At 40.4% G+C, this 14,699-nt stretch overlaps 1 protein-coding gene across 8 annotated transcripts in view; it reads left to right on the forward strand.

The window, feature by feature from the left end:
- The window catches only part of ccdc57 (coiled-coil domain containing 57), a 120,905-nt gene that overhangs the window by 8,388 nt on the left and 97,818 nt on the right, over nt 1-14,699 (forward strand). For 6 of the 8 annotated variants that reach the window (XM_048233079.1, XM_048233085.1, XM_048233086.1 and 3 more), the window contains exons 2-5: nt 279-689; nt 839-947; nt 8,872-8,973; nt 10,723-10,880. In XM_048233079.1, coding sequence (XP_048089036.1) covers nt 279-689; nt 839-947; nt 8,872-8,973; nt 10,723-10,880 — 780 coding nt within the window. The remainder of the gene's footprint in view (nt 1-278; nt 690-838; nt 948-8,871; nt 8,974-10,722; nt 10,881-14,699) is intronic. The other 2 variants (XM_048233080.1, XM_048233084.1) reach the window with 2 other exon arrangements.

The raw sequence follows: 14,699 nt of genomic DNA on the forward strand, positions 1-14,699 counted from the left end.
AAATTATCACATTTGCTAAATATATATAATTTACTAAGTTTGTTTCTTACAGGTTTAAGCTCAGCAAGTACTTGTCATGTTAACTTTGAAGTTTGTTCTATGACTATAAAAAAGTTTAATGATAAAGACTCATTACATTTTTTGTTTTCTCTATACACTTGAAATGTATCCCGAATTATAGAATGACCCATTTAATGTACACAGATGGGAAGGTTAAAAAAAGCAAAGCTGTGTTGGGACATTTGAGAGAAGGAAGGTGTTTTTGTTTTTCTTGTCAGCCATAGTGTGGAGATGCTGAACTCTGAGGATTTTGAGTCTACTTTTGTCAAGAAAGAGAGGGAATGGAAGGAGTTACAGGCACTACACACTCGACAGCTAGAGTTTGCCCTAAAGAAAGCCACAACTGAACTTTATGCCCAAAGGAAGCATTTCCAGTGCCTTATGGAGGACTTTCAATTCAATCTCAAGTTGTTGGAAGAAAGGGATCATAAACTACAGTGTTATGATGCCATTATTACAAAGTTTCAAGTCAATGACTGTACAAGACAAGAAGAAGTGAGTGAGCTGCATGTACAAATCGGCAAGCTTCAGGAAACCAGAATGCAAGAGAAGAGACAGTGTTCAGAACTGTATACCAGACACCAAGAAGAGATGGCCGACCTGCAGCTACATTTGAACACAGTGTGTAGGTAGGCTCACAAACACCATGCTCACCATGCTTACATTTTTTTTTTATTTTGTTTTCCCTCAAATTGTTGCAATAACCTGTCAGACCAAACCAACCTCTAACCCACAAGCACTTAAGCTGTCACCTTTTGTCTTTTGTCACTCCCTTTAGTGAAAAGAATGAAGAAATTCAGAGACTGGAGGAAGAGAATGAAGGGCTAAAGAACAGCTTAAGGCTTAAGGTACAACAGGCAGAGGGGGAGCTGGCATTGCAAAAACCGGTGAGTTTGATTGGCGTTCAAAGGGAACTTGTACTTGTCTGTAGGCTTATTTAAAGGAGAACTATTGCTAGGAAAACGCCGGCATTTTTTCACATAGATTACTGTTTCTTAAGGTCACCGAGTACAGTTGATACGTAATTTATTTTTTATGCCATGCCATAATTGTTTTACATATCGACAGTACTCGGTGACCTCGAGAAACAGAGATCTATGTGTAAAATTGTGGGATTTTTCCTTTATTTAATAAACCCACTTAGAAATCATTTGGATGGTTAAATGACCTGTTCCGTTGAAAATGGTGACTTTCCCCACTCCCCCTAGCGTCCCCAGGCGGAAAACCAACCTTGCAACTTTGGGACTACCATCCCAGTAAGAGAAGTGAAAAACAAGAAACTTGTTTTAAAACGTGTATCTTACCTTGTAACATCCGCATTGTTCTGCCAAACTTATGCTAATCGTTTCGCTACCTTACAAACAAATCCATGTGCTTTATCGTTACCTTTTTCCAGAGTTTGAAATAGCATAATACACAACTTCTCCAGCGGAGAGGGAAATATAGCTAATCCTGCCAAGTTTCACACAGAATAATTGTTATTCGGGTATTAGTGCTATCAACACTGCTGTTTTGAGAGTGCATTATGTCTTGCAATAAACCCCCTGAAAACTCAGCTATTCAGAGAGTACCTTCTCTACTAGCACTACTTGCAACTGGACATGCTCCCATTTCTCATTCTTACCCCTTTTCCTACGCCTTCCACTTCCCCTACCTCATGTCCCTCAAAACAGAGTGCCAAGACATAGGGGTGAGAATATTCCCCTTAGAGATGAGACACCATTAACCTACCACAGGGGACAGCGGGGATGATTGAAACATTTTCAATGAAACATAATTTACAAAGAGATTGTGCCACATTTTATGACATCTTTTGGCCAAAACAGCCAAAAGGCCACCCCCATCTCAAACAAAGAACATTCTTCAATACACAGGGTGCCAGGCCTAACTAATTATCACACAGTAAAAACTGAAACCAACAGAGTCACTGGTTTGATGATCACTTCTGAAATCTCTGTAAATGTATGTTGTGAATATAACATTCATGTTTGGTCTTAAATTAATACTTGTAATGTGGGCAACAGTCTGATAATGGTTTCATTATAATCTAATGTATCTGTGCATAGTTGTAGACTAATAACTACATTATAGTGTTTAGGTGTGAGATTCAGAAATCTCACACCTACACCTATCCACCAGCTATCCAACGAACTACAGGCCGGATAGGAGGGTCATGCATATTCAGATAATCTTTGGAATAACAGATATCTCTCTTCTCGTATGCCATGCCAATACTCAGCTTTAAGTGGATAAACTACTTGGTAACTATTAGAGATGCCAAGTTCTTAATTTCATGGAGTCAGATTAATCGTCGTTTCTCATAATATTACCATTGCTTCACCAGTCGGTCTATTGCAGAGGTGGGACCAAGTCACTGCTTGGCCAGTCCCAAGTAAGTCTTAGCAGTCAAGTTCAAATCAAGTCCCAAGTAAAGACAGAGAAGGGCATGTCCAGTATCCCGAGAAACCCAGCCACTGTCCCGAGTAGTGTCCCGAGACACCCAGCCACCAGAGGTTATACTAGACTTTTTTTTGGCCGGATAAAATGTCCGGTAATATTTCAGCACCAGCAGTTTGTTTATATGCCTTCACACCGACCGTAAACTCAGAGGACCCGACTAAAAATGTGTGTCCATGAGATCAGCTCGGAAAACAAATAAAGGAATCACATAAATAAGTTATTAGAATTGCTTACTATGGTTGAGCAAAAAGGAAAATATCATGGGTAAGTGTTTCTATCTGTAGTGTTAATTTAGTGATAAATTACCTTGCCTGTGAGAGTAAGATTCGCCTCTTGTGTTGTTGCAAGAGAGGCCGTCGTGGTTGGAGAATATGATAGTGACGTCAAGTAGGATACAGTTTGTGTTAAAGCTATGGATTGGTGTTGTGATAGGCTATTGACTCTATCTTGGCGATCTAAAACTCAGCACAAAGCGTATTGTTACCACTACGCAAAGCGTATTCCTATCCTATATTCCTATTTTTCGCCATGTGTGTCTCTTTTATTGAACAATGCGCTCAGGGGTATGGCAATTAACAACCTAAGGTGTGGTCTGGCGCATTATCTAAAAATCGCTATCTTACACTATCCAAAAAGCATTACGCCACTGACCAAGAAAAACCTGGTCTATAGCAAAAGGCACATATGAAGCACAGCTGAAGGCACACTGTCACAAGATGTATGCAGCAACCCCTCTGCAGGATAAAAGTCCTTAGGTTTTTTTATTTAGTCATTTGAACATTATTGGGGTAAGTGTTGCTTTTGTCAGGCCATGTTTTCGATGGTAACGCATTGTCAATATTGAAAGTAATTAACTGTGTATAACTGTTTTGTCGTTTCAACTATGCCACCACAGTGAAGTTAGTTTCACTTTGCCAATGAGTTCAAATAATAAACAAGTGCAGATGTGTGTAGGCTACACTCTGCTAGGTTTTAGTAAAGCATGGTTTAGTGGAATACCTGTTCCATACGGTCTCGCGTGCAAGCAGATTCCTTCAAATGCGCCACTGACTATCAAAATACCGATGCGCTGTTTGAAGTTGTGCTGCTTGCTATTAAAGGCACACTATGCAAGATTTTCACCTTTATGAAGCCAATTTGCTGGTAAATGAACTTGTAATAGGCAAATCGTTGGCCTAGCATAGCTATACAGCATACACGCAGCGAGTCCCTACCGAGCGCCCCGCCAAAACTTGCAAGAATCTGAAACATTACCTTGTCAATAGATATAGTTCTTTGGAGATTTTGGAGAGTTTTTGCCTGTTGTTAATCCTTCACCTCCACAACAAAAGCATTTGCATTGTGTACAGGGGGCATAAGTCACAAGAACTTTGCTATTTACAATAGCAGAGTAACATATAAATACATCGCGACTCTAGAGGGAGCTCTAAACTCGCCAAAAATAACTAAACCTGCATTGTATACATTTAAAGGGAATGACAGATGTCATTTTCATTGGTTTAAATGATGTTACGCCCAAAACACACCCATGACTGATTAAGAAACATAGGAACCACCTTTTTGCGCCAGGTGCCCGACGTTTGATAACAAAACCACCCCCAATATGGACTGGACAAACCCCTAAACTATTCGCCAGTGACCATGCGTTTTAGATCGCCTAGATAGATTAGATTAGATTAGATTAGATTAGATTCAACTTTATTGTCATTGTGCAGAGTACAAGTACAGAGACAACGAAATTCAGTTTGCGTCTAACCACAAGTGCAAAAAAAGCAGAAAAGTGCAATGTGATATACAAAGTAAGGTCAAGAAAATAGTGGAGTGATGTCCGCCTCCTTGTTGTCCCTGTCAAGGTTGCCCTGTCAATGTTGCACAGGTAAGGAGGCATCGGGCGGGGGCGGGTGGGGGTCGGGGGCTTAAGTGCGCCACATACTCGACACACCCGACCTGTAGCGCGACAATGTGACGTCACAGAAGCGCTGTAACCATTTATACTCGCGCGTCGTGGTCACGACACTAGTTGCAATACTCTCCTGAACAGAGGTGTCGCTGTTGTGAAAAGATTAACGCTAACTACGTTACACAGCAGAAGAAGCTGCATTAAGAAACACTAGTAGCAGAGAATGTAAACAGGCTCTGCTATTAGCTAGCCTCTGTGATGGTACTTCAGACTTTGGTTGCTATTATTCACAACTACCACCATCATTATCATCTAGTTTCCAAGGTGTGCGCACAGGTAGATAGATAAATAGATAGATACTTTAGTCATCCCGAGGGAAATTGTAATAATTTAAACAGTTTAGTTAGCTGGCTAGCTAGCTAGCAGCTGGCTGAGTTTGTGTAATTTCCTGAAGTGGAAAGAGATTTTGTTCAGGCCTTAATAGATATCCTTTGTTTGAAAATAAATCGTTTCTATTCTTTCCTCTTAATTCCATGTGTTGCAACTCTCGCTGGTAACTTTATTAACTTATCCAGCAAACTATTACAAATTCACGACTGTAACAAAACACTGCAACTCTCGCTTGCCCTCAAACTAGTCCATCTTCTTGTTTCCGCTTTGTCGCTTCGTCTGAAAAAATGAGTGGTAGCGCTACCTCGCGCTACCTGGCTAAAATCCTGGCGCGCCAGCAAGATCTACGTCATTTTGACGTCACGGTGTCGCACTACCGGTCGGGTGCGTCGAGTATGTAGAACGCCTTAGTTAGTTGGTTGTCACCTGGATGCAGAGCTAGAGTTCAGTAGGGTGACAGCCGCTGGAACGAAGCTTCCTCTGAACCTGCTGGTTCATGTACGGAGAGATCTGTAACGCCTCCTGGAGGGGAGTGGGGTGAACAATCTGTGTTTGGGGTGAGAACAGTCTTTGATGATGCTGTGCACCTTACACAAGCATCGCTTGTCCTGGATGGCCTCGATGGAGGGGAGTGAGGAACCGGTGTTGCGTTGGGCAGTTTTCACCACCCTCTGCAGTGCTTTTCGGTCGTAGGCAGAGCAGTTGCCATATCAAAATGTGACACAGTTGATGAGGATGCTCTCGATGGTGCAGCGGTAGAAGTTCACCAGGATCTGAGGAGATAGGTGAACTTTCTTTTCAGAAAGAAGAGACGCTGGTGAGCCTTCTTGATCAGGGTAGAGGTGTTGAGGGTCCAAGAGAGGTCCTCAGAGATGTGGACTCCCAGAAACTTGAAGCTGGTGACACGCTCCACTTCAGTCTCGTTGATGAGAATGAGTGTGTGTGTGCTAGCTTTAGACTTCCAGAATGAGCTCATGCTGTAAAGCAGCACCTAACATTAGATTCCTGATTGGCTAGCCAAGCCTGAGCATCGCCACTGGCTATTCAACAGGAAGCGCTAGAACAGTCTCAAAAGTACTCATAACTGCAAGAATGTTACTTGCAAGCGGCAGAGATTCGTAATGGCAATATAAGTGAAGGACATGACTAATATTGAAAATCGTTATTTTTTGTTAAATCACAAATCAGTTTTACAGTTACAAATCCTGATACACACAATATGAGATGCTTCTCATCCCTAAGGTGGTGCAAAAGTCTGTGCACCTGCTGAAAACTTTTCTAAATGTAGGACTTTTTGTAGAATATTGATGTGTAATTGTAGAATATTTTTGTAATGGTAAAGTATTTGTAACTGTAGGATGATTTGTAAGTGTAGGGTATATTTGTAATATCAATGTAAACCCTTTTTAACAGGTGTGCACACTCAGCACAGTAAAGCTTAACTTAGTTACACTAAATAATGGCGCGACAGGATCCTGAATTCTCAGCGGTGGAATAGCGAATTGGCTGAGAATCCTGATACCATAAATATAAATGTATAGCTGTGTAGTAGGATTATAAATGGTAAATATGAATATGAATAATTATAAATACAAATTTAGTAGTGCGGTGCCTCCACTGTAAAAATACTACACTTACCTTAGACTAGTGTATTATGCACTTCTGCAGAATTTAAATTAACAATGTGAAAATAATAATCAGACTAGTGAATGTAGTTAAATTAATTGCCAATACACCCTGGATTTAAAGAAATATAATAATTAAATATTTATTTAATAATAGCCACGTCGTGAACGTGACAACCCAAAAGCTGACAAATGTCAGGGAGTGAACAATTCACTCAAGGGTAACGTTAGGATAAAACCAAACATTAACGAATGGTAATGTTAAAGATTAACATATAATGCTATGTTAGCTTAAGCTAAACTGGAAAGAAACAAACAGTCAGCGATACATTACAAACAACATACCATATAATCACAAGAATAATCACATTAATATAGTATTAACCCCATACTTATTAAAATAAAGATAGCCCCAACCCCCCTTTTCGCTGGCCGTTGGAGCTCGGTGGTGCACAAGTGGCAGCTCTATGAGCTGCAGGCAGGACAGCAACCGCTAAACGGCCCTCCAAAACTAGCGGTGATCCAAACGAGAATGAGAGAACGTGTGTGTGTGTGTGTGTCAGTGTGGGTTTAAGTTACTCACGATCCACCGTCCCGACCTGGCGAATCAGCTCGCAGCCGACCCTGGGGTTGGTTACCTCTCAGTCGTCCTCAAAGCTAGCCGTTAGCAGTCGCAGCCAGTGGTGGCTCTCTGGTGGGCCCAGCACCAGAGAACAGAATGCGCCCCTGCAGCGTTGGCTAGCGGCAGTGAGATGCGACCTCAAACAAGGATCCTCGACGTCAGCAGTGTAGTGGCAGGAGATGTCCGTGATGGTTGTCGACCTCCGGTGGGCCCAGCACCGGAGGAAGAAAACGAGTCCCGACAAGTATCAGGCAAGTCCCAGAGGTGAATTAACTAAGGCGGCAGCAGCTATCTGCCCCTAGCTATCCGTCTGCCTTAAATGTCCCACATACTCGACGCACCCGACCAGTAGCGCGACAATGTGACGTCACAGAAGCGCCGTAACCATTTATACTCGCGCGTGGTGGTCGCGACACTAGTTGCAATATTCTCCTGAACAGAGGTGTCACTGTTGTGAAACGACTAACGCTAACTACGTTACACAGCAGAAGAAGCTGCAGTAAGAAACACTAGTAGCTACCTAGCTAGCCTCTGTGATGGTACTTCAGACTTTGGTTGCTACTATTCACAACTACCATCATCATTATCATCTAGTTTCCAAGGTGTGTGCACAGGTAGATAGATAGATAGATAGATAAATGGATATATAGATAGATAGTCATCCCGAGGGAAATTTGAATAATTTAAACAGTTTAGTTAGCTGGCTAGCTAGCTAGCAGTTTGAGTTTGTGTAATTTCCTGAAGTGGAAAGAGATTTTGTTCAGGCCTAAATAGATATCCTTTGTTTGAAAATAAATCGTTTCTATTCTTTCTATTCCATGTGTTGCAACTCTCACTGGTAACTTTGTTAACTTATCCAGCAAACTATTAAAAATTCACGACTGTAACAAAACACTGCAACTCTCGCTTGCCCTCGAACTAGTCCGTCTTCCTGTTTCCGCCTTATCGCGCTCGTCTGAAAAAAAATGAGTGGTGCGCTACCTGGCTTCAATCCTGGCGCGCCAGCAAGATCTACATCATTTTGATGTCATGTTGTCGCGCTACCGGTCGGGTGCGTCGAGTATGTAGAAGCCCTTAGCTTGCCAACAGCCCAAAAAAACGCGAGCTTCTAAATGTCAACACAGCCGCAACACAGCAGTGGACACTAACAGTGATCCTGAGACCTCCGACAAAACATGATACACAGATACAGATTCGCAGTGGGCATAGCGCTACACACCAGAATGGCATTGATGGAGTAGCCTATCAAAAACAGGACTTCGCTCCTCCGAACTCTGACTGGGACTGCACTCTCAGCTCCTCTCCTGAGGCGTTCGAATGTTCAGAGAGCTCACCATTTCGCGGGCATTAAACATTTATAAATTATCATTGGACGATATAAAATTCAAATAAAAACACAGAGAACAAACAAATCTGATTGGTCTGTACCGAATTCCATATCAACATATTGCAAAAACATAAAGCATTATGGTCATTGTAGTAACAAAAATTAAACAGTGCGGTGATAACCACTATAAACATATTTTACAGGTTTATATTTTTTACAGTTACAAATAATTTCTACAGTTTCAAAACGTGATACACACGCACAAAACATTTGAGTCTAATATTCTTCCATAAAATAGAAACCATAATCAAGTCAGGTCCTTCTGTGACTGCAAAAGCAAGACTGGGACAAACAATAGATTGTTAGTCCTTTGGTGTAGCTTGGTATGCCATTTTCATCGCTGACAAAATAAAGCAAAATGTTTCAAATGATCATGCAAGACAATTCTTTAAAGCAAGTGACTTGTTGTTCTGTCTGAACATCACAGGAAATGATGGCATACTTTGATGTTGAAATGCGAAAACAAGAACATGAGTTCAACCTGAGGATTGATGACCTGTGCAATGAAGTCCTGTCTCATAAGCTCAAGGTAACATGTTGTGTGAAATCAGACAGAATCCAGGAAAAAGGTTGCAACATCGTCTTAGATTTAGCTTTTTCCGCCATTGTTTTTTCCAATTTTTGAAATGGAATTTGGCCATTCAAGACTTTTCCAGAATGTCCAGATTGCCAGTCAGTCCCTGGATACAGAAAAAAATAGCATCTTGGGGTAAAACAAGATAAAATGGCAAAAGATAAGTTTTGAATACCCCATTTTAATCATCTTTACCATAGGTGCCAATAACTGTGGAGGGCGCTGTATAATTTGTTTATGAAGACATAGAATAGTATAAAAATATTGGTAACACTTTATTTTAAGGTTCACATGTTAGCCACTAATACATACCTAATTATGCCTGTATTAGTGACTTGTAAGGCATGTGTAACATTAATAATTTGTTAGGCGTGTATTCACAAATGTCTTTTTCAAGACGAATTAGGCCTTTATTCTTGATATAATCTTAATAATGACCTAGTAAGCCTTGATCTCAGACAGTATATAGTGAGTTATACATATTCTCTTTTGGTACTTACTATTAATTAGTGAATAGAGATTAAGGCTTACTAGGTCATTATTAAGATTATGTCAAGAATAAAGGCCTAATTCGTCATGAACAAGAAATTTGTGAATACATGCAAATGATTAATGTTGCCTAACACATGCCTTACAAGTCATTAATACAGGCATTAATTAGGTATGTATTAGTGGCTAACATGTGAACCTTAAAATAAAGTGTTACCGAAATATTTTACATGCCTTGGTTTTGGGACCTATTCATGATATAAAGAAGGTTTGAACAAAACTTGAGCAACAACAAGTTTATCTAATTTGACATTGAATTACCATAAACTATATTTCAGAATGTCATGCCATCTATAGCAGGGGTTCCCAAACTTTTCCACGACAAAGCCCCCCAAATACCACTAGGTTCTGGCCAAGGACCCCCTTGATGTGTTATTACTGTATTTTCCGGACTATAAGTCACACTTTTTTTCATAGTTTGGCTGGTCCTGCGACTCAGGTGCAACATATACATATATATATATATATATATATATATATATATATATATATATATATATATATATATATTTTGATATATGTTTTTTTCCTCTTAATGACACATTTTTTGACTGGTGCGACTTATACTCCGGTGCGACTTATAGTCCGGAAAATACTTTAAAACCCATCGACAATACTACGGCAAATGTAAAAATACACTAAGCTAATCCTAATAATTATTTTAGCCACAAGCACTTCGCGATGGAGCATACAGTGTGTTTCATTTGGGGCTTTCTGCTATATGTGAGCTATCACTCTACTATTATTCCCAGTCATTATCATGGAAAATATAATGTTCCGATATGCGACAAATTATTATATTGTTATATAATGGCATTATATAACAACCCTCATAGTAATAGTGTATATTTTCAATTTTTCAAATGTTGCTTTTATTTTTCCTTCCAACTTGCTGAGGCCCCCCTGGCACCCCCTCACGGCCCCCCAGGGGGCCCCGGCTCCCACTTTGAAAAAAACTGGTCTATAGTATGCTATAATATACCGCTTTGTGACAGAAAAAGCATCAGTTTTTACTTTCCCATTGTAGTTAATCAGACATTCCTTACTGTCATATAGTTTCACTGCTGATCAGCAATTGCATACGTATGTGTATTAAATATACAGATTCTGTGACTGATTAGCAAACTGGGTAAAATCATTTACTTAATTTTGCAGGTGGAGCTATTGAATAAGGAGCTGGAGGTACACACCAGAACTCAAAGTCAAGCCACTCAAGCCTTACAAGCCTCTGAGGATCAGTGCTACCAGGCTCACAAAGAAATCCAGCATAAAGACTGGGTCCTGAAAAGTATAATTTCAATGAAGGATACTAGGTATTTTCTACATGATTGTTGGCTATTTGTGTTAGTAGTAGCTGTCCATAATGTATACTAACAGCTAGATGATGGCAAGCTGTTTCTTGATATGAAGTGAGTAATAAAAACTAATACCAGTTTTTTACTTTTTGATAGTTTTTGACCAGCGACTAAAAATCCTGTCTAGTGACTAGCAACAAATCTGGTGACGACTTCTCATGGCTTTGGCAACCCCCGTTTTTCTTGCCGAATAACAAAAACAAGACTTTTTAAAAATCCCCTTTTTAAGTGTCAAATTATAATTTCACTATGTGCAAGATGTGCCGTAGCACAGTGGTTAGAGGAGCGAGCTTTGACCTAAGGATCTTTGGTTCAAATCCAGCATCAATCATTCTGCTACTGTTAGTTTTGGATATTTACATGCCAACACAAAAGGTTGTAAAAGTAGCCAAATAAAAGTTTGTTAGTGTGTGTCTACAGTGCATTTATATTGCTAGCTAGTGATTAGTGAGGATAAGGACTTTGTTTGCCGGTTATGGGTTGGTTGTATTGCTTTGGCGGCGGCGATTAAAATACTGTAATTCACAAAGCTGTCTTCTTTTAATGTACAGTGCTGGCCAAAAGTATTGGCACCCATGCTAAAGTTGACTGAAAAGAGGAATATAAAATCATCTTTTGGAAATTGATCTTAATGCCTAAAGTGAAAAATGAGGAAATATCTAACCTTTAAGGACACCAATTTTCTTAGTGAATGAATAATGTATCATAAATAAAGAAATGTTCTTCCTTAAAATACAGGGGTCATAAGTATTGGCACCCCTATGTTAAATTCCCATAGAGACAGGCAGATTTGTATTTTTAAAGGCCAGTTATTTCATGGATCCAGAATACTGTGCATCCTGATAAAGTTACCATGGCCTTTGGAATTAAAATAGCCCCACATCATCACATACCCTTCACCATACCTATAGATTGGCATGGGTGTTATTTCAGTTAGCCTATTAGCTGGTTTGATGCCAAGGTAACTTTATCAGGATGCACAGTATTCTGGATCCATGAAATAACTGGCCTTTAAAAATACAAATCTGCCTGTCTCGATGGGAATTTAACATAGGGGTGCCAATACTTATGACCCCTGTATTTTAAGGAAGAACATTTATTTATTTCTGATACATTATTCATTCACTAAGAAAATTTTTGTCCTTAAAGGTTAGATATTTCCTCATTTGTCACTTAAGGCATTAAGATCAATTTCCAAAAGATGATTTTATATTCCTCTTTTCAGTCAACTTTAGCATGGGTGCCAATACTTTTGGCCAGCACTGTAGGTATACCTTCATCAAAGGCTATAAAGGCCTACTTTAAGCCGGGACAGGATAGGTCTAGCCTACTTGAGTCTATGTACGTGTGGAAACCGTTATTGTTATTCCATTCTCAGTTTATAGCTAAGTAAGCGCCACGGTTCATTACTAGCCCCAACCGTTTGCGAATGAATCATAATTTAAGGCAGACATGCGAAAGCTAAGCCGAAAAGGTTTGCTTTCATCTTGGTCAGGTTGCTAGGTAACGATAAACAAACTCAAAGGTCGTACTTCTTGATTTTGCTTACAAATGGACGGTTTTATGCGTTCACTAAACAAAGATTATGGAAATTGAACACCACTTTTCCATCAAAAACTTGTTGTAAAAGCCATAACTTGTTAGATTTAAGACCTAAGTTCGCTAGCTCTATGCCTGCCTGTGCGCACTATGGTGCTCGCCGACCCTGGTCGACGAGAACACGCATGAGAGATGTGACGCAGGATGCCCCCTGATTTTCTAGTCAGTAGGTGATGCAATGTGCTGATTGGCTCTTCAGAAACGCTGTCAAGACCATGGAGTTATTATATATAACTGGAGAGAGTGACTTAAGTCCCGCCCTCCATACAAATGAATTGTGGAGGCTAGGCTAGAAATCCGGCCAATTCATAGTCAACGCCATATTGAACACTGGGGTTCGGATCCAGCGCCAGTCGGCTCTGACCATGCGCCAAGTTTCAAAGCTGGAAATGACGCATGGATCAACGCCAATTTTTTTTGGATATTCTGTAAAAAGAGTCGTCCTCCAGTTAAGAGGGTGGCGATAATGCACATACATCGCTTGCCACGTAACAACAAGAACAAAAAGTTCGGAAACGCGTGTGGAGTCCGAGTGGAGTCGCCCTAAGCGCAACTTAATTGCATTGGTTAACAGCGGCTCTAATGAAGAGCGGTCTGCCTGCCGTCCTGCTGCTGCAAGACTTCTCTATAGGGCTGTCACTTTTTATTCGATATTCAAATATGCATTCTAACATGATGTGAAAATCTGTGAAATATAAATAAACTATTAGTTTTTTTGTGCCGTGTAGCGCATTTTTACAATCTATCATTAGTTTGTTTTTTATTTTATTGTTTGCAATCTCATCCAGTAGCGGGTGCTCTAAACGTATTCTAGCTTTGGCCCATGACCAAATCAAGCCAATAATAGCCAGTAGCCACAATAATGACTGGAGCCAGAGCCCTCAATAGCCACCCTGTTTCGAAAATGGAAGATAACGCACAGAACGGCCAGCCTGAGCGAACAATTACGTCCCCAACTCATCTAAAATGTGGTGTCTGGAAATGCTTTGGGTTGTACACCGCAGATGGTAAAGTAACCGATAAAGATAATGTAGTTTGCCGACTCTGCAAAAAACAGTTTACTTACGCATCCACGCCATCCAATCTTGACAGCTCACCTGTCGAGTTACCATCCAAATGAGGCAGCGGAGTCAGGCACAGTAGACAGCCAGACCATCGCCAGGCGTCCAACATCGTATGATTGTATGCTTTTCGTAAATCCTACATTATGTCCGGGGTCTGCAATTTACTTAGGCTGCGCAAAGCACAGGTATTTATTTGGGGCAGGCTTATTTGAGGCAGACCTTTATTTCTTACATTGTGCGTTTTATTGTGAGACATGCGTTTCGTTTGGAGCGGCATACCAGGCTATCAAAAGCAGACGATTTTCGGTTTGGTATGGGATTTAATTTAATTACGAAAAATGCATTTTGGCTTGTAGCTGCTGTTGTGTTTGGAATTAAAATGTACTAGTGGGGTCTGTTAATGCTGTTGGTGGTCCATAGGCTGACCCAAGCCAAATTGTGATGTCATCGTAATTGATTAGGCCGCCATATTGGATTTAATGAAAAACACCTAAACATTTTCACAGGTCACAAAGTTTGTCCGATTTTCACGAAACTTGGTGCAGATGATCTTTAGACCAAGCCTCATAAAAGTTATCCCTTTTCGTCTTTAAATCTAAAACCGTTCGCCCGAAACAGCCAATTAAAATTGTTGCAAAGCCACCAAACAGGAAGTTAAGTGATATCGTAGCAAGGTTTTCTCGTATCAAGACTAAACTTATCACATGTGCCAATAAGGAGGAGGCTCAAGAAATTTGGTACATTTTGATCACTGTGTGGCGCTATAATCACAGAAAGAAGGCTCATATCTCAGCAATGCTTAAACATATTGAAACCAAACTTGGCACACGGACTTGAGACCCCATCCTGAAGACGCACAATACATCTGGAGTCTTGTGACCACTAGGGGGCGCTATAATCACAGGAAGTGTGTCATATCTCAGCAATGCTTTCACATATAGAAACCAAACTTGGTATATGGACTTGGGATCCCATCCTGAGGACACACAATACATTTGGTGACCTTCGACCACTAGGAGGGCGCTAGAGATACAGGAAATTAGCTCATATCTCGCCTTTACTTATTGAAACCAAACTTGGTATATGGACTCGGGACCCGATCCTGAGAACACAC

This window comes from Alosa alosa, chromosome 22, assembly GCF_017589495.1.
Source record: "Alosa alosa isolate M-15738 ecotype Scorff River chromosome 22, AALO_Geno_1.1, whole genome shotgun sequence".
NCBI classification, from domain to species: Eukaryota; Metazoa; Chordata; class Actinopteri; order Clupeiformes; family Clupeidae; genus Alosa; species Alosa alosa.